At 41.0% G+C, this 21,233-nt stretch overlaps 1 protein-coding gene across 2 annotated transcripts in view; it reads left to right on the top strand.

Annotated features, from left to right (window-relative positions):
• Positions 1 to 21,233, top strand: part of NRK (Nik related kinase) — a 402,914-nt gene that overhangs the window by 338,223 nt on the left and 43,458 nt on the right. For both annotated transcript variants that reach the window (XM_073599301.1, XM_073599300.1), the window contains exon 29: positions 1,107 to 1,256. In XM_073599301.1, coding sequence (XP_073455402.1) covers positions 1,107 to 1,256 — 150 coding nt within the window. The remainder of the gene's footprint in view (positions 1 to 1,106; positions 1,257 to 21,233) is intronic.

The raw sequence follows: 21,233 nt of genomic DNA, 5'->3' as shown, positions 1-21,233 counted from the left end.
GAATCTGTGGTAAGACTTGAAAATTGCTGTTCACAGACACTCTTCATCCAATCTGACAGAGCTGGAGCTATTTTGCAAAGAAGAATGGGCAAAAATGTCACTCCAGATTTGCAAAGCTGGTAGAGAAATACCCAAAAAGACTTGCAACTGTAATTGCAGCCAAAGGTGGTTCTACAAAGTATTGACTCAGGGGAGCTAAATACAAATGCACACCACACTTTTCAGATATTTGTAAAAAATTTGGAAAACCATTTATCTTTTTCCTCCCACTTCACAATTATATGCCACTTTATGTTGGTCTATCACATAGAATCCCAATAAAATACATTTATGTTTTTGGTTGTCACATGACAAAATGTGGAAAATTTCACAGTGTATGAATACCTATTTCAAGGCACTGTATATCACTTTAATATGGCCAATAATTATACTTTGCTTATTTATTATATTTATTACTATTATTTAAGATTTCTTGGTATACTGCACTTATTTATTATACACTCTGTGCAGCTTACTTTTTCTTAAACTGTGAATAATGCACACAGTATTTCATTGTATCCAGTTCTTCTATTTTGCGCCTAGGGTGACTTGAACTTGGTATACCAAAAAATGTTGACATGTTAGAAGCATGCAATGCTTACAGCTTTCTTTTCATGAACTGCTGGCAACAGATACTTGGAGCTTATTTTTTAATGGAGTGGGCTGTCCCACCTAAGCTCACCGCAGGACAATTTTGGAAATGCTCCACACTGCACTGACATGTTATGTTTGTATAAATTGCAGAGCATGGTGTTGGACCTGTAGTGTTCTAGAAAGTGTTGTAGAAATCTCATGAATAGAAAAAGAGGCCCCAGGTCCTGTTATAGGATTCTTCCCTCACCCAGCACTTTTTTCATCATTTATTACATTAAATGGACTTTTTTTTTAGCCCCAAAGCAAATGAAATACATACTACATTTATGAAACACACAGCAGTGGTAAGGCCATATTTTTTTTATAAATTAACCCTGTAGTTATTGCTGTATTGTGGTGAATTTGGAGAAGCAGTTTTATAACAAGCACTAATCCTACATTGTAATACTTCATCATTGTTTTGCCTTTTTTAGTCATTTTCATCTCTGCATCAAAAACCATTATTTGTTGATCTTACCATTGAAAATGGACAAAGACTGAAGGTTATCTATGGATCTTCGGTGGGATTTCATGCTGTTGATGTTGACTCTGGCACAGTATACGATCTGTACTTGCCCACCCATGTAAGTGCTACTTATTAAGAATTTGTGTGTGTTTTTATCATGTTTTCCCAAAAGTCAGTAAAATACATCTGTTATTTTCTTGTTGAAATTATGTATACATGCAAACTACCACATTGTACTGTACATGTTATTCAATGAAGCCATCAAACAGAGACAAAGAACTAAATTAAACAAGGGACAATTATTCTCATAATTCCTGGCTGACACTGTCCATATCTTCTCCACATTGATCTCTTTTGTTCAACACTGTGAGATGTTCTGAATTTATTTCAGTTGATTAATTACTGGTCTTTGAGAGTTCAGACTAGCAACTTGCAGAAACAATGAATTATATGTCTCTGGTATAACAAACTGTAAAAGTTCATACACATAATTCATGGTACTGAATCAAAATCAAGTAGACTTGCTAAATATTTATTCCAAATTGCTTCTTTAATGCAACTGATGGGGACACCCCTTTCACACTGGGGCCGCCCATGAGCTAAAGTGCCACTCATTTAATGGCACTTCACCGCTGTTTAGGTGGCGCTTTTTTGGCCGCTAGCGGGGTGCTGTTAACCCCAAAGAAGGGGGTTAAAAACGCCCGTGTTGCAGCGCTTCCGAAACGCTTTTCCGGCACTTTGGAAGTGCTGCCCATTCATTTCAATGGGCAGGGCATTTTGGGAGCGCTGTATACAACACACCCAAACCGCCCAAAGATGCTGCTTGCAGGACTTTTTCTAATGTCCCACAAGTGCACCGCCGCAGTGTGAAAGCACTCGGGCTTTCACACTCGGGTGGCATGGGAGGCAGTTTTCACGTGCTTTACAGGTGCTATTTCTAGAGCTAAAATGCCTGAAAACTGTCTCAGTGTGGAAGGGGTCTTAAAGTGTATCTAGGGGTCTTAAAGTGTATCTAAAGGCAAAACCTTTTTGTGTGCAGATTTTTATTCACTTCCTGTCCTGGGGCTACAACAGGATCTTGAAAAAAAAAATATTTATATCCCCTCTTAAATTGGTGTTAACGGATCATATTTCCCCTTACCTCCTGTTCTGGTTACAACTGTAAAATTCTGGATTTTCTGACAGTGCAACAAAACAGGCAGAGGTTCTATTTCCACTACTTCTCCATCCAAAACTAAAAGAAACCGTTTTGGCTTTAGATCTGTTAAAGCTGGACTCCAGGCAAAACGCTAAATATGTAAATGGGGGGAAAAAGCTGAGCGCTCTTGGCAAAGGATTTGTCTTTTTGTCCATCCAGTTATTCGATTTATACAGCCCTCACAGACAGTTTTACTAGTTTGATGACCGGGCTTTTCATCACTGCAGTTTAAGAAGAACCCCTGCATGCTAAATGTAAACCAATAAAGTTTTAGAAGTATATTTATAATTTAAAATGTAAATAAACCTCACCATTTAGGCAAATATTTTAATGAAATATTTGTGATATCGTAATTTCAATTAAAAAATAGCCGCTTTTGCCGGCCAGACGGAGGAGGTGTAAATCTAGGGACTAGGGAAGAGCCAAACACCTCCGGTTCGGTTCACAGCAGAACATGTGAACAGGCAAAAAATTTGTCCAAACACGTGAACACCATTAAAGTCTATGGGACACGAACGTGAAAAATCAAAAGTGCTAATTTTAAGGGTTAATATGCAAGTTATTTTCATAAAAAGTGTTTGGGGACCTGGGTCCTGCCCCAGGGGACATGTATAAATGCAAATAAAAGTTTTAAAAACGTCCGTTTTTTTTCTGGAGCAGTGATTTTAACCACTTGACCACTGGGCACTTAAAGACCCTTCCTAACCAGACCAATTTTCAGCGCTCTTACATTTTGAATGACAATTACTCAGTCATGCAACACTGTACCCATAAGAAATTTTTGTCCTTTTTTTCACACAAATAGAGCTTTCTTTTGGTGGTATTTAATCACCGTTGGGTTTTTTATTTTTTGCGCTATAAAAGAAAAAAACTGAAAATTCGGTAAAAAAATGAAATTTTCTTTGTTTCTGTTATAAAATTTAGCAAATTTAGGTATTTTTTCTTCGCAAATTTTGGCCACAATTTATACTGCTACATATCTTTGGTAAAAATAAGTACAAATCGGTGTAAATTATTTGGTCTTTGTGAAAGTTATAGAGTCCAAAAGCTATGGTGCCAATATCTGAAAATTGATCATACCTAAATTACTGACGGCCTATCTAATTTCTTGAGACCCTAACATGCCAGAAAAGTACAAATACCCCCCAAATGACCCCTTTTTGGAAAGAAGACATTCCAAGGTATTTAGTAAGAGGCATGGTGAGTTTTTTGAAGTTGTCATTTTTTCCCACGATTCTTTGCAAAATCAAGATTTTTTTTTTTCTTTTTTTTTTTTCCACAAAAATGTCATATTAGCAGGTTATTTCTCACACACCGCATATGCATACCACAAATTACACCCCAAAACACATTCTGCTATTACTCCCGAGTATGGCGATACCACATGTGTGAGACTTTTACACAGCGTGGCCACATACAGAGGCCCAACATGCACGGAGCACCTCCAGGCGTTCTGGAGCACCCAGGCCAATTCTGACATTTCTCTCCTACATGTAAAAATCATCATTTATTTGCTAGAAAATTACATAGAACCCCAAAACATTATATATGTTTTTTTTTGCAAAGACCCTAGAGAATACAATGGCGGTTGTTGCAACTTTTTATCTTGCACGGTATTCGCGCAGCAATTTTTTGAATGCTTTTTTTTGGAAAAAAAAACAGTTTTGTGCTTTAAAAAAAAACAAAAACAGTAAAGTTGGCCCAATGTTTTTGCATAATGTGAAAGATGAAGTTACTCCGAGTAAATAGATACCCAACATGTCACCCTTCAAAATCGCACACGCTCGTGGAATGGCGCCCAACTTCGCTACTTAAAAATCCCCATAGGCGACGCTTTAACATTTTTTACTGGTTACATATTTTGAGTTACAGAGGAGGTCTAGGGCCAAAATGATTTCTCTCGCTCTAACGTTCGCACCGATACCTCACATGTGTGGTTTGAACACTGTTTTTATATGTGGGCGGGACTTACGTGTGCATTCGCTTCTGCATGCGAGCACACGGACAGGGGCGCTTTAAAAAAAATTTTTTTTTTTATTGTTCATTTTACTTTATTTATTTTAGTTTCACACTTTTTTCCCCAAAAAATTTTTTTGATCACTTTTATTCCTATTACAAGGAACATCCCTTGTAATAGGAATATGGCATGACAGGTCCTCTTTACAGTGAGATATGGGGTCAATAAGACCCCACATCTCACCTCTAGGCTGGGAAGCCTAAAATAAAAAAAAAAAAAAAAAAAACGATCCTGGCTTCGATCGTAGCGGTGAGACGGTAGAAGCACCGGAGGGCGGCGGGAAGGGGGGGAGGTCCCCTCTCGCCTCCCATAAGAACGATCAAGCAGTGGAACAGCCGCTATGATCGTTCCTATGGTGTAGGGAATCGCCGGCTGAAAAAGATGATATCTGAATGATGCCTGTACCTGCACCCATCATTCAGATATCCCCGCACAAAGTCAAGGACGTCGTATGATGGCCGGCGGGCGGGAAGTGGTTAAAACACTTTTTTTTTTTTTAACACAAAGTTGTCAATTTATACAATATTTCTAACACATAGCATGTACATACCAAAAATGACACCCCAAAATAGATTCTCCAATTCCTCCTCAGTACGGCAATACCACATGTGTGAGACTTCCACAGCCTGGCCACATACAGAGGCCGAGTACAGCTGAATATGGCTGCGCATGGCTGGGTATGGCTGAGTATGGCTGCGCATGGCAGGGTATCGCCGAGTATGGCTGCACATGGCAGGGTATCGCCGAGTATGGCTGCGCATGGCAGGGTATCGCCGAGTATGACTGGGTATGGCTGGGTATTGCAGAGTATGACAGAGTATTGTGGGGTGTTGCAGAGTATTGTGGGGTGTTGCAGAGTATTGCGGGGTGTTGCAGAGTATTGCGGAGTATTGCAGGGTGTTGCGGAGTAGTACAGAGTATTGCGGGGTATTGCAGGGTATTGCAGAGTATTGTGGGGTATTGCAGAGTATTGTGGGGTATTGCAGAGTATTGTGGGGTATTGCGGAGTATTGTGGGGTGTTGCGGAGTATTGTGGGATGTTGCGGAGTATTGTGGGGTATTGTGGGGTATTGCGGAGTATTGCGGGGTGTTGCGGAGTATTGTGGGGTATTGTGGGGTGTTGCAGAGTAGTGCAGAGTATTGCGGGGTATTGTGGAGTATTGCGGGGTATTGCAGAGTATTGCGGGGTATTGTGGGGTGTTGCAGAATAGTGCGGGGTATTGCGGAGTAGTGCAGAGCATTGTGGGGTATTGCAGAGCATTGTGGGGTATTGCAGAGTATTGCAGGGTATTATATTATGGAGGGATGGCTGAGCATGGAGGGATGGATGGCTGGATGTGACTGTATTTGTCATAGAGCAGCGTTGTGGGCACTACAGATACAGCCCACAACGCTGCTACCATCCGATCCCTCCCCCGCTCCTCCCCCTCTGTACCGATCGGTACACAGAGGGGAGGGAGGAACCGGCGTCATGTCATGACGCCGGTTTGTTGACATGTGATCGCTCCGTCATTTGACGGAGCGATCACCTGGTAAACGGCCGCGATTAGCGGCCGTTCACCGTGATCCGTGATGCGGACCCGGCGGTCACGGAAGTTCTCGGGTGCGCGCCCCAGGGGGCGCGCTAGAGCAGCATTCTGGGAGGACGTCCATGGACGCCCTCCCAGGATAAGCCGACCGCGCTGTGGCCGTCTTTCGGCTATGGCCCGGTCGGCATGTGGTTAATAATGCTTAAAGTGAAATAATAAAAGTGAAATATTCCTTTAAATTTTGTACCGGGCGGGTGTCTATAATAAGCCTGTAAAGTGGCGCATTTTTCCCGTGTTTAGAATAGTCCCTGCACAAAATGACATTTCTAAAGGAAAAAAGTCATTTAAAAGTACGAGGACTTCCACATGGCTTTCCCGGGGCATCAGAGGGGGCGGGGCCACCTGTTTACGTAACCGTGTGGCCCCACCCTCAGTTATATAAGAACTGTCAAAGCAAAGACGTGTCATACGGCGGGTGCCTAATGTGGAGGCGGGTCAGACGCGGATTTGTTTTTTTTTTTCTTTTTCGGTCCGTCGGCGGAGCAGGAGAAGAAGATGAATAGACTTCATGGGACATTTTTATTTTTTTATTTTTTAATAAAGGACTTGTCCCTAAGCTGTGTCTTGTGTTTTTTTAACATTTTGACACTTTTTTGTGAAATGGTAGGGGTACATTTGTACCCCATTACCATTTCACACAGGGGGGTCTGGGATCTGGGAGTCTCCTTTGTTAAAGGGGGCTTCCAGATTCTGATAAGCCCCCTTCCTACAGACCCCCACAACTGCCTGGCAAGAGTTGTGAGGATGAGGCTCTTGTCCCCATCAACATGGGGACAAGGTGCTTTGGGGGCTACTGTACGTTTTTACGTACAGTACAGGGACATTAAGGCCCCATGCACACTAGGTGTTTGCCCAGCTATTTTAAATGCCTTTTTCCTAGCAGGAGAAAAGTGGCATCAAAAACAATCCTAAAGCCACGTTTTTGCAAGGGCGTTTAGGCACGTTTAAGGTCATCAAGCACTTGAGCGTTCATTCATAAAGCAGTTGCTGTATGCTTTATAAATATATAGTGTATAGTGCTACAGCAGATTAGTTTGTACTCTTGCTTCACTTAAAGCCCAACTTCAGGATTTTTATTAAAAAAAATCTGCCCTTGTTGCAGCGCAGCCCCCCCACACAACAAGGGTTAAATGCTTGATATCTCTAGGGGTTAAAGTACAAGCTATAATACTTATCATACATCCCCACTCCAGCTGACTCCAGTGCTCTCCTCTGCCTGAAGCTTTGATCTCTGGGCAGAGGCTTGGCGTTTTTACATACAGTACAGGGACATTAAGGCCCCATGCACACTAGGTGTTTGCCCAGCTATTCTAAATGCCTTTCTCCTAGCAGGAGAAAAGTGGCATTAAAAACTATCCTAAAGCCACGTTTTGCAAGGGCGTTTAGGCACGTTTAAGGTCATCAAGCACTTGAGCGTTCATTCATTTAATTGCCCAGAATATACATTTATTATGACCTTTGAAATGGATAAACACGAAAAATGCTCGATGCGCCTAGTGTTAACACGTGTTTCGGGGTGCTGGGCGCTTTTTAGCAGCAAAACGCGTCTCTCCTAAATGGGTTGGTTCTGGGGGGGGCATTTAGAGGCAGAGAAGAAAAGGTCAAAAGCCCCCTAAAAGTGGCGTTTGACACCCAATGTGCATGAAACCCCACACTGTTTTGTACAGTGAGGAGGCTTTAATAATGTGTGTAAAGCTTCTGTTTCTTATGTCTTTAAAGAGAGTATATCTGGATAAGGGAACATTTGTATTTCAAAACACTCACACACCAAGGAATTCACTGGAACATTTTTCATGGTATTTGTAGCTGGTGATAAGCTAGATCTGTCACCTAATATTTTTTTATAAAATAACTTGGAACATTCTGAGCACAGCATTTTTACATATCCCCATTGGTAGTAATAAAGGGCTTGGTGCAGATTTAGACTGCTTTTGATGGTTTACTTATGTTATGTTCTGAAACTGAAAGTACAAATGCATTGGTGACCTACTTTAATTCTCCAGTGCACTGAATATGAACATCTTTAAGGTTACTGGTCAAAATACTGCACCTTGTACTATATTTTAAAATGCACTATAAACACGACACAAAGTCTGATTTGTTGCTATATGCAACACATGCTGCTGGTCTGTCAGATAATTTTGCTCCTAAAATGAAACATGGAATGTAACACTTTTTATCCTGAGAGCTCTATAGAGTAGATGGGTTCAATTATCTGTCAGGTGTTTATTGCTGCCTGAAGTCTCATTGGAGAAATGTTCCCTTCACAGGACAGGAATTTAGAAATTGCCAATGGGGACCCAGACACAAATAAAAAGCTGATGGAGGATGTAGCCTTCAGTCATTCTGTTAATGCTGTCTTTTATTTTATTTTATGCAACTGTGAAAACATCACCAACACAGAATGTGTGAGGTAACACCCTGCAACAGGACACAGACAGAAAAAAAAAGAGATATTCCAACTCTTCACAACGCTACTGAAAACAAAACATATTGGCTAGAGTTGCATTTCGAGCCCTAGTGTGACTGTTCAGATTCAAGTAGCTTTCTACTTAATCCACAAATGAGCTTATGTGACAATTAGATCCATGTGTGTTAATTAAGCTATAGATATACAAACATTTATTTACTTCATTAAAGACTTTACTAGGATTTTGGTATATTTTACAGCCAGCAGTGAACAATGCAGAGCAATTTTTTCTGCAGATGTATGGCATATAATTGATTTACGTGCGTTTTATATTTAAAGAACTTTATGAAATACATTTACATTCTTATTACTACATCATTCCTTTATTCAGGGGCATTGCTAGGTGGCAAAAAGACCAGGGGCTTCAGCCCGAAGTCCAAGCCCAGCACGGGGGGGGGGGGGGGTGTTACCTACTTGACGCGCACTGACCTACCTGACACACACTGACCTACCTGACATACACTGACCTTTCGTGAAAAAATGAATATATGGAAGCAGCGCTAGCAAAAATAATAGATAGGTGCAAAAAACTGTTACAGCTGCTGAATACAAGTGCTACAATGTGACATGGTGATACAGAAAAAACAGAGCTGGCAACTGGCACATAAATTGATAAATAAATATGTAGCTGCAAATAATCTGGATCACTATATAAATGCGAACCAGAAAATTGCACTAAGTGCTAAATGGATCAAGTGACTTATGGTGAAGGTGAGATACATCTGTTTGAAAACAGTAAACTAAAGCAATTGAAAATAAACCTCAACATATAGCAATATGGATAAGCATAAACCTCACCTTATAGCAATATGGATAAACATACACATAATATAAAGTGAAAAGTCCAGGACGGATATAAACATTTCTCAGGATAAACCCACTGGACAGTATTAGCAGACTTTCAGCTCCTCAGCCAAAGGATTGCATACAGTCACCTGAAATGCTCCAGTAGATACAGGAGGATGGGATGAGACTTGGACTGCTATCACTGGGATATAGCCTCGGAGGCCGCAGACATCATATTCCACCCAAAAAAATATGAAAAAGACATGGTATAATACCTTAGGGGAAAGGATGAGGTGCGCATGCTAGCGCTACTCACAGAATGAAGACTGCAAATAGGCATTCAGAGTTGGTCCGTGATCGCCGCTATAATAGCGTGCGTTCCACAGAGAACAGGAAACAGCATCACTGGTTGCGAACGTGAGCCGGATATTGCGTCAACGCGTTTCGCCCCTCCTCCGGGGCGTCATCAAAGACATAACTTCCAGCCCACACATGGTCGAATTTATATATAACGTCAGGTAAAGCTCCTCCCAAAGAGGAATCAAGGCTAGTGGATGTTAACCAGTTGGAGCCTAAGCGTAGGTGGTTTGGTGTAGATGAACTTGGGCTGAGTTGGCAAGATCTTCTGAAGATCACTATCTTGAAGAAGTAAGGGCCAGTGTTCCCTAATAATTTTCTCGAAATCTCGATATTGCCTATTAAAGCCAGTCATAAACGCTACACCATAATCATGCTCCTTTTTGTCTTTCGGTTTGAATAAGTCATTCCTATCCATCCCACCGATCATTTCTTTTGTCCTTTTAAGATCTTCTAGCTTATAACCTTTGTCATGGAATCGTTCCAGGATCACATTGGCTTGTGAATTATAATCATCTATATTACTACAGTTTCTTCTGACCCTAAGCATTTGGCTTTTGGGGATACCTCCCAGCCATCTAGGGTGATGGCAACTTGTTAACGGTATTTATATAGTGATCCAGATTATTTGCAGCTACATATTTATTTATCAATTTATGTGCCAGTTGCCAGCGCTGTTTTTTCTGTATACACTGACCATTACACTGACCTACCTGACATACACTGACCTACCTGACACACACTGACCTACCTGACACACACTGACCTACCGGACATACACTGACCTACCTGACATACACAACATACACTGACCCACACTGACCTACCTGACACACACTGACCTACCTGACACACACTGACCAACACTGACACACACTGACCTAACTGACCAGACTTCAGGTGACGTGACCTCTTCCTGCAGCTCAGCCGTAGTGTGCAGTGCACCCATCACAGTAGAGTAGACAGCAGGCACTCCAGGCAGCCAGAGCCAGAGCCATGACAGGACAGGAGAGGAGATCCGCCAGCCCGAGCACCGAGTGGGGATCTTATCACAGTGGCGCAGTGGCCGCATTGTAATTCCCGCCTTCTGGACCCTAGCCCCTATGATTGATGTTGCATGTCCCGCGGTCTCGGCATTGGACCAGTGGGACGTCCATCATAGGCGCTGCAGGCTCCAGAAGGTGGGACCTGCTATGTCACTCGGCCTCGCTCGAGGTCAGATCGTTCCTCGCTCGGCGGCGGCGCTCGAGGCTAATAACAGAACTGTGCATGCCCGGGGGTGGGCTTTTTGAGGACCCACTCGGGGCTCCAGCCCCCCTCAGTCCCCCCCTCCCGACACCACTGCCTTTATTGGTAAAAAATAATTTATGATCTACATTCATTTTATTTATTTAGTATATTTATAATTTATTGCTATAATTAAAAACGCATATATTTTTAAATGAGTACTAGTTGCTAAGATAACTGAATACAATATGGGCAATTTAAAATTGTTCATGATATAAAAATGCATAAGCAATCCATGGAACTTTAACTTTCTCCCCAGTGCTTTTGACCTAAACCTCCTAGAAATATAATGATGAAAGTGGGTCCATTATATTTATCTACGCACCCCCTTCTTTTCTCTTCCCTTCCCTTCTCCTAACTTTATAGCTGCACTTTGCTCCACCTCTCCATCTTTCGAATGCTGCTTACATTCTGACCCTCATATTGACACTAGCCCCATCTTCAAACTCCTTTTATATCTTGCTTCATATTCATGAGTTTTCACCTACCCGTTAGTAGGTAACCATTGTATTGTGTTGTAGTTCACTCTGCCACTCTTTTTAGTTTGTTGGCTCTTACTGATATTACTATGACTGCAACACTATGTGTGACACCTTATATTGCTACATTAATGCCTTAATGTAAATGTTTTTATTCCTTTCTGTGTAAACTTAATAAACATATTGAACAAGAAAAGTATATAAGCAAAAGTTACCTTCAGATAAAACTGGATGTAAGCAGGTGGAGGCTGCAATATATCCTCCAACCTGAAGATGACACTGTGCTGTTTCTTCAGGCTGGCAGGAGCCCATTAAAGACTAATTGTCCACTGCTTGGGTTCCACATAGACATCTTGGGGAGGATGAGATGTCCTATTGGCTACTGACCTGCAACATATGTGCCATTGCTGTAATTTGCCTTTTTTCCTTGAACAGTCATTACATAATAGACAGTTTAAGTATCCACATGTGTTTACTAATTTCTTGGGTACACTGATTGGCCCTGCCTACATGCATGCCATAACATAGCAGTTGAAGTTGTATGCAAATGCTATCTCTAAAAACTGAGCATCATCTTGTCCCCTTTCATTCCTTTAAAGTGATATGTCACCCAAATGGCCAATAAGGAGGCAATAGGGGTGGGCCCTAGCTTAAAACTGCAGGATTTCCATGTAAATTCAGATTCTGTTTATCTGTATGCAGTAATTGCTTGTTTAGCACCTGTGAGGGCTTGTCCATAAGGGATGGGCCAATAGGCATAGCATCGGAGTTGCAGGGGTCGCAACTGTGAACCCACCCATGCCCCAGGGAGGCCCATGTGGCCTCCCTCTCACATTAGACTTTGTCAATGTGTCACCCATAGAGCGGAGCGTGCCTGTGTGTTTGGCGATGGGGTCACCTAAGAGGCCGGTATGTAAGAATTGTGACAGGACAGACCATGCCTCTTGTCTCCACACAGTTGCCAGGGAAGATGGGGCCGCTAAGTGGAGTAGGTGGGTTACATGCCGAGGGGAATGATGAGAGTGGTACACAGACTGTGCCTTCCCCTGACTTTTCTCCACTTCCTCCCAGCCCATGACCTCCCTGTCCCTGCCACTCTGTGAGCTGGTCTCGCCCCCTCCTCCCTTGACTCCTCCCCTCACCTCTTCCTCCAAGTCAGTCCCCACTGGGTTCTCCTCAACTCCCTCTTCTTTTTTTTGCCCCCCGACATGTCTTCAGTCATGGCTTGGGTCCGGCTGGGGGTACACGCTCTCCAGCTGGAACTGATCTAGATGCTAGAAATCCTTCAATAGGGCAGCAAGTGAGACAAAGTGAGAGTGGAGCATGGGGGTGAAGGGAGGGATGTGGAGGGACTGAGAACATACTGTGTTATGGGATACAGTGCTAGGGGACTACACAGGCGAAATGAGACTTCTCCAAACCTCCCCTGAACTGGTGACATCCCATGTGTGGGAGAGTGACTGGAGCCAGCATGGGGGAGGGGTGAGCTCTGGATATGCTGGATTTTGTAATGTGCAGGCAGCAGGTGGACCCTTGCATAATGTCAGGCAACCCTGCCCATGCTTCAGGGGGTCATGCCTGTCACATTCTCTTTTACACTGTGTTTACTATGCTTAGGTTTGTGAATGAACAGGAAGCCTTATGCCGTGTACACACAGACGGACTTTCCAACCGGACTGGTCCGACAGACCGAATCCGGTGGACAATCCGACCGTGTGTGGGCTGCATCTGACTTCCGACGGACCGATTCGGACGGAAATCCGACGGGCTTTAGATTTGAAACCTGCTTCAAATCTTTATGTCATAACTCCGCCGGACTCAATTCCTAATGGAAAGCCCGTTCGTCTGTATGCTGGTCCCACAGGCCAGATACGATGCAAGGGCAGGGTACTACATCTCGTGCTTGCTGCAATAGGAAAAACAAATTTTCCTATTGCGGCGAGCGCAAGGGGGAGGCGACGATGTCCCTTAGGTCTGGTATGGATTTTATGTGGAACCCCATACGCCGAAAAAAAATTTTCGGCGTAGGGGGTTCCACATAAAATCCATACCAGACCTAAGGGCCTGGTATGCCCCACGACGGGGCTCGCAATGTGTCAATCTCGCCAATAAAAGCGGCGCAATTGACTTCCTTTTCTAGTCCCGTCGTACCCAAGTCACGTTCAGAATGAACAGACTTGTTCATGTGTGGGCAAGTCCATTCATTCGGAAAGTCCGTCGTAACTCCGTCGGAAAGACCGGCGGACATAGTCTGCCGGAAAGTCCGGTCGTGTGTAGGCAAGTCCGTCCGTAGTCCGGTCGTGTGTAGGCAAGTTCGTTCGTAAAAAAAAGTCCGTCGGAAGTCTGTCAAAAGTCCGTCGGAAAGTCCGGTCGGAAAGTCCGCCCGTGTGTACGCCCCATTAGAGTGCTTCTATTCATTCACTCTGTGCAGATGAGGCTGCAGAGATGGACTCCTGATATCTCACCAAGCCCCCCAACAGGGCTGCTAAAAAAAAAAATAGTAAAAAATAAAATAGTAAAAAATATATATAAAATGGTAAAAAAAAAAAAAATAACAATAAAAACTGCTGACACCATCTTATGCCATACTCATACCGTCCACTGCTCTACTGAAACTGTCCACTGCCCTTCTGACTGACAGAGTCAAAGTTTATATATATTTTTTCCTTGTCAAAAGAAGTTTATTGAGTATACAATGTTATAAAGATACATAAAGTAAGTTTACAAGGATCTATAAAGTAAGCTCATTGTTTTACAGTAGGGTTTATATAGGTAAATATCATGAAATTTCAAATATTAAACATTGGGTTCACGTAAACCTAAATTAAAGATATATATCATTTCCTTAGTTACTTTTGTAGGTATTTAAATGATTTATACCTACTATACATATTGTTTACAAGTAGAGTGTATATAGGTCAAATAAATTCTGATAATGAGCTTTAATCGTAAGGTGGAGAAAAGGAAAGAGAAAGAAGAAAAAGGGTTGAAAGGTAGAGGTATGGTCCACAAGGTTGTCCCGCTCGTCAGTTTATTATTCTTTTTAGTTCTCTTTGAAGCCTTAGAATGGGTGTCTCTGTAAGTCATTTAATCTGTTACCATGGCAACAGGACAGAGTCATTGAAGTTTGACAGGAACTGTTGTTTTATCCAAGGATGCCAAAGTTTTTCAAATTTTGGAATTTGATTTTGATCGATGGCTACCATCTTAGCATGGGACATTGTATTATTCATTCTGTGAATTGTTTCTGCTAGTACCAATGTAGGAGATTTCCATGCCTTGGCCACTGTTTGTTTTGCAGCCGTTATTAGTTGGAACATAAGTTTGAATTGAGAGAGTGTTAACCATTCCGGTTTTAGATTAAGTAAAGTTAAATATGGATCTGGTTGTATTATTTTTTTAAATATTTTAGATGCAATCACAAAGACTTCCTTCCAGAAGGTTTGGATTACTGGGCACGTCCACCATATGTGTAAATATGTGCCTATTTCTGGGCATCCTAGAAAACAAAGAGCTGAGGTATTAGGTGAATATTTTGCCACTCTAGCGGGTACAAGGTACCAGCGAGTTAGGACTTTATAATTTGTCTCCAGTGCTAAGATGTTGGGTGAAGATGACTTAGATGTGAGCCATATGTTAGACCAGTCCGTGTCTTCTAAAGTTCGTCCCAGGTCCTCCTCCCACCTCTGAACGTAAGAGGGTCTATTAAGATTTGCTACTCCATATAATTGATTATAAAGTGATGAAATTGTACCTTTAGCAAATGGATCTTTTGTACAGATTGATTCAAAAATGGATAATTGGGATAATGGTGTATCCCCCTTTAGGAATGGTGTATAGAAATTTTTGATTTGGAGATATCTAAATATCTCAGAGTTTGGTAGATCATGTTTTTCTCTAAGCGATGGGAATGAAAGGAATGATTTAGATGCTATGAAGTCATTTAGTGTCTGAATGCCTGATGTTGTCCAAGCTTTAAAAGAATTTGGGTAGATCCATGCCGGATAAAAGGCCGGATTTCTGATAAAAGAAAGGAGAGGATTGTGTGGAGATTGTAACTGATATTTGGTTTTTAGTTTATCCCAGAGAGATAAGAAGTGTTTAGTTATGGGATTATGAATTTTAAAGCGGTCTTTAGGATCAAGCCATAATAAGTTTGATATTAATAGAGGGTCATTTTCTGAAGCCTCTATAAATACCCATAATGGGATTTCCTGTTTTGCATGGTATTTGGACAGACTGGCCAAATGTGCTGCTCTGTAGTAGTTAGTAAAATTAGGGTATCCCAGGCCTCCTTTATTTTTGGGAAGATGTAGTGTGTGTATAGGTATACGTGGTTTAGAAGAGCCCCATATAAACGAAGTTGCTCTTTTTTGTACTATTCTCAAAAAATAGGAAGGAATTGGAATAGGGAGGACTCTGAATAGATAAAGCAATTTGGGTAGAATAGTCATTTTGATTGCATTAATCTTCCCTATCCAGGATAAAGGAAGTTGCGACCATTGTTTTATTAGGTTTGTGATCTGTCTTAATACAGGAGGATAATTGGTTGAGAATAAGTCAGAATGAGATCCTGTTAAATGAATTCCAAGATATGGGATTGATTTTTCTGCCCATGTGAATGGGAGTGCAGCCCTAGCCGGGATCAATTCCATGTTTGTGAGTGAAATATTAAGCACTAGGCATTTCTTAGGATTAATCATAAGGCCGGATAGGGCTGCAAACCCATCAAGAGCTGGTATTAAGTTAGGACCAGAGACCTGTGGTGATGATAGAAAAAGTAATATATCGTCTGCAAATATACATAATTTGTGTGTAATACCTCCTACTTCAATGCCAGTTATAATTTGGTTTGTTCTGATGTATTGGGCCATGGGTTCGAGTATAAGGGCAAATACTCTTTCGATATTAAAGGCTTCAGATTTGTATCCAGCATATTTTATATAGGCTTTGGGTTTATTATATAATGCCTTGATCCATGTTAAAAAGTGGGGTCCAAAACCCCATTTTTGTAATGAATATTGCATATATTGCCAGGATACTGTGTCAAATGCCCTCTTAATATCGAGAGATAGAAAACATAAAGGGATTTTCCGTTTTTTAGCAATATGTGCCAATAACACTGCCCTGCGTATATTATCGCCTGCCTGTCTATTTGGCATGAAGCCTACTTGATCTCTATGTATTAATTTTCCTATAATGCTATTGAGGCGTTTTGCTATTATTTTTGCTAATAATTTAATATCGAGGTTTAACAGAGAGATAGGCCGATAATTCACACAGGAAGTATCATCAGAAAGGGGTTTTGGGATCATACAAACAATTGCCATTAGTGTTTCTTGCCGAAAAGAATGTCCATCTAGAAGTTTGTTAAAAGTTTCAGTGAGAATGGGAGAGAGTATTTCTGAGAATGTTTTATAGTATAAAGCCGAGTAGCCGTCTGGGCCTGGTCTTTTGTTAAGTTTTAGGTCTTTTATGGCGTTAGCAACTTCATCTATAGTTATAGGCTCATCCAAACTGCTTTTTTGATTCTGAGATAACTCAGGTAAGGTTATTTTTGAGAAGAAGGATTCAGCTTCTGTAGGATTAAATTCATTGTTTGTCTTGTATAAAGTTGCGAGATGTGAGTGAAATTTATGGGCTATTTTAACTGGATTACAAGTGTAAACATTTTTTGATAATTTCAAACGTATTGGTTTGAAAGATTTGTTAGTTGAATTTAATGCCCGAGCCAAATATGTACCTGGTTTGTTTGTATTCATGTAGAAATTGTGTTTGGAGCGTTTGAGGGATTTATCAACTGACTCAGTGAGAAATAGATCGTATTCCAATCTAGATTTTTCCAGATGAGATTTTGTACTCTGAGATGGATTATCTTGAAATGATATGTAGGCTGCATTAAAATTGAGTTCTAGTTTTTTTGCTAGATTTTTGCGTTCCCGTTTAAATAGTGCCATTTGTCTTTTTATTGTACCACGCAAGACAGGCTTATGAGCTTCCCACAGTGTTATTGGGGAGATGTCTGTTGTATTATTAATTGATATGTATTCCTTTAAAGCTTGTTCAATGGCCATCTGATGTAGTGGGTGTTTGAGCATTATGTCCGGTAAGTACCACGTTGGGTCATGCGCTTTTGGTATGGCTGAGGCTATAGTAGTGTATACTGCATTATGGTCAGACCACGGAATCGGAATTATATCTGATGCAATAATTTCTGGTATCATTCCTATTGTTAGAAAAATATGATCTATTCTGGTGAAGGTTTGATGAGGGTGCGAGAAATAAGTGAATTTCTTTTTCATTGGGTTACTTTCTCTCCATGAATCTACCAGATTGTATTTGGAAAGAAGTTGAGAAAAAGGTAATCTAGAGGTTATTTTGGATGGTGTAAATGGTGATTTATCTAGAAATGGGAGGAGGACCTGGTTCGAATCCCCACACATTATCACTGTTCCTATTTTGTGTGTATTAATCAGTTGTAATATATGTGAGATGAATGGTGTAGGTTGTTTGTTAGGAGCGTAGTAGGAAATCACCGTGATTGCTGTATCCATTATATAACCCATGAGTATCAGGTATCTACCTTCTGGGTCTTTAATTTCTGATGATAAGGTGAATGGTGTGGATCGGTGAAATGCAATTAGAGTTCCCCTTTGCTTGGTACAGGCAGAAGCCGTGTAAATTTGTTGATAAAAAGGAGAAATATATTTTGGAGTAGAATCTTTGGTGAAGTGTGTTTCTTGGAGGCATACTATGTGAGCCTTCTTGTTATGGAAAGTACGGAAGGCTTTGGTCCTTTTTTGAGGGACATTTATTCCCTGAACATTCAGGGAAAGTATATTCAGTGGTGCCATGGCAATAGATCAAATAGTTTTGACTTACTTTTTGTTATGCAGAGCTGACTGCGCAGATCAACCTGTGTGGACTGAAGAGATGAATAGATAGAAAAGAAACCAGTGAATTCTGGAGTAAAGAGTAAACAAAAAACATATGAGATTAGATGATACATTGTATAAATTATTTTTTGCAAGTAATCACAATTTACCCGTGAAAGAGAATAAATATCTCTCTCAGGGGAATAAGTGCCTTCGTCACACTCCCACATAATATGGTTGGGAGAATGAGGAGGGCTAATGGGGGTACACGGATCTTCCGCTTACAGGAGAGAAGTGCTATGTCAAAAGACATCAAAATGATGTTTCATTAATTGGAGTGCAGAATATAGTTTTTGTTGAAATTATTTATTCCAGCGTGGTTGTATATGGTTAGTCTTGCCCTAGGCTAAATAATTCAGTTAGAAAGGTACTGTTAATAACTTTGGTATTGATGAAGATAGTTTGAATTATTTTGGGATTTTAACCCTTTTAGAGTAAACAATTACATATTTTATTCATATGTAACTGTTTAGATATGTTAACTCATAAAATTGAGGTTGTATTGCTTCAGATTAGAATAAACAAAAACATAATTCTAGGAACTAGTTAGGTAATAATATATTTGTTTTAAGAAAAGAAAGAAAAAGCTTCCATTACTTCTGGATTATTGAACATATTTGTCCTAAAAAGTAATAAATCTATTGTTATTACCTGATAATATATAACTGAACAAGAATTTCCTTATTTCACTTATATATTCTAAGGCTATATGAATCAGAAGTAATAAGAACTATAACTGGAATGTAACATGATCCCACACAGTGTGTGACTATCAGAATGCAGTTACATTCAGTTATAAATACAGGTTTTTTATAGAGAACCATCTCTTAGTATAATAAATGAAGAGATATCAGGAATTAGGATGCCAGTCCATTGAATCTTCTTGGTCCATGGATGATGTGGCATAACGGCCTCTTTTGTGAGAATGATGATTCCCATTTTGTTCTGAAATTTTCTGGGTGCTGCCTGAAGGTGAAGATGATGCCATTCTTCTGCGTGTGGGAGTGTTGCTGCTTGTGGGTTCTGTCAGATTTAATTTTAAAAGGGTTTGTTGTAGTTCATCTGCTGATCTGCTTCTGTAAATTGTACCTTGGTAGTTAAATCTGACTGAAAAGGGGAAGCCCTATTGATACATAATGTTGTGGCGTTGCAGTTCCATTAGTTGGGGTTTCATGGATCGTCTTTTAGTAATAGTAAGTTGGGATAGGTCAGCAAAAATTTGATAATTGTGTCCTTGAAAATTAAGTTCCTTTTTTTCTCTTGCAGCAATTAGTATTTGTTCTTTCGTTCTGTAATAATGAAATTTTGTGATTATATCACGTGGGGGTCCATCTTTCTTTTTGGCTGTGAGGGCTCTGTGTACTCTGTCCAGTTCTAAACGTTCAATAGGGATATCTGGCTTTAGTTCTTGTAATAGAGCAGTAATAGTAGATTGCAGGTCTGTCACAGTTTCAGGTATTCCCCTTATGCGCAAGTTTGAACGTCTGGCTATATTTTCGTAATCTTCGAGCTTAGTTTGAAGTATTAAATTCTCTTTTTTTAATTGTTCCAATTCTGTTATATTTTCTTGGGTTGTAATTTCAATTTCATCCATTTTTATTTCTAAGGCTGCGGTGCGGTTTCCCAGCTCTCTTATTTCTTTGGTTAGGCTTTTTGTTATTTGGTCTGAGGTTTGTTTTAAAGCCTTATGAAGCATCTTTTCAAATTGTAATAATATTACTGGGGATACTGAGGAGGCTTGTGGAGAAGTTTGTGAGAGGATTTGTTCTGTATCTGACTCAAATGGAGAGTCTTGCTGTGACATTTTCTGTCTGTGAGAGCGCCCTGATGCTGTATCTTGTGAGGTGACTGGAGCTGCTTCAGCTGCAGTGAGTGCCTGTGAGCTCTTTGTGAGGTGATTTTTATTTCTGCCACGGTTTCCTCCCAGTACCATATTTCCTGCCCAAACTTTCACAGTTTGTTCCCTGGGGCAAAAAGGTTCAAATGGATACCTTTTGAGCCTGCAGGCTCTGCTTTGTCCTTCTCTTCTCTCCTCAGCGGTGTGGAGCTCTAACAATGCATGTCTGCTTCGCTAGGCTCCGCCTCCTGCCCCCTTATATATATTTTTTAATACATTTTTCTAAGTTTTCCTTACTATTTAGTTAGGGTTTGCTAGTTTATTTCTTAAAAAAAAAAGGGGGGCGCCAACCCCCGGTGATTTTTGATTCCTTTGATGTTGTTCAGGTATATCTCCACCCCTCAAAGGGTGCCTACCCCTGCTTCAGGGTCTTCAACACAATTGCAGAGGTATGTCACAATGTGGACAGTTTTCCCGAAATCTTTGGAATTACCCTCCTAATATGTAAATAAGGACTTGAAATAACTATTTAGCCACTTGGAGTATCTTGGCATGCCATGGAAGCGGTGGGTGGTAGGGGGGGGCAAGGTCAACTTTTGCATCTGGGCCTACAAGCTTCAAGCTACGATTGTGACATCATATACAGCCAGGGATAACTTCCCCATCTGCATATGTTGCTCTGCACGAGTGTGCCCCTCTTGCTCCTCCACTGTTAATCAGCCTAGCAGCACTGGACAGAGGGGGCATGACTGGGACTGCAGAGATACAGGCATGCCCTGCATAAGCACAATGTCTGTAATTCTAAGAAGATAATACTGTAGCGCTGCCCCCATAGGAGCTACTTGAGTTTGTTTGGTCCGATACTCTTCGATTTGTCTCAGCCCCACTGGCACACCTAACAATACTGTTAGTGGAATACCACAATAAATGACACACAGACACAGTTCAAACTGAATTCAACCTTAACTGTTTTACTTATTCAAAGAGGAGAACGTCAGTGAGTGTCAGCCGAATCCTGGGAGAAGGCAGCCCAAAACACGGTTGAATTAACTCTAGGCAAACTGTTAAATACAGGTAGCAGTAACAAATTAATAACAATAGCAGATGGTTCTTCAGGCGGCCCATCTGGCCATCTTGCGA

This window comes from Aquarana catesbeiana, linkage group LG09 (genome assembly GCF_042186555.1).
Source record: "Aquarana catesbeiana isolate 2022-GZ linkage group LG09, ASM4218655v1, whole genome shotgun sequence".
NCBI classification, from domain to species: Eukaryota; Metazoa; Chordata; class Amphibia; order Anura; family Ranidae; genus Aquarana; species Aquarana catesbeiana.
The sequence above is the reverse complement of the archived record's forward strand: the minus strand, read 5'-3'. Positions and strand labels throughout refer to the sequence as shown.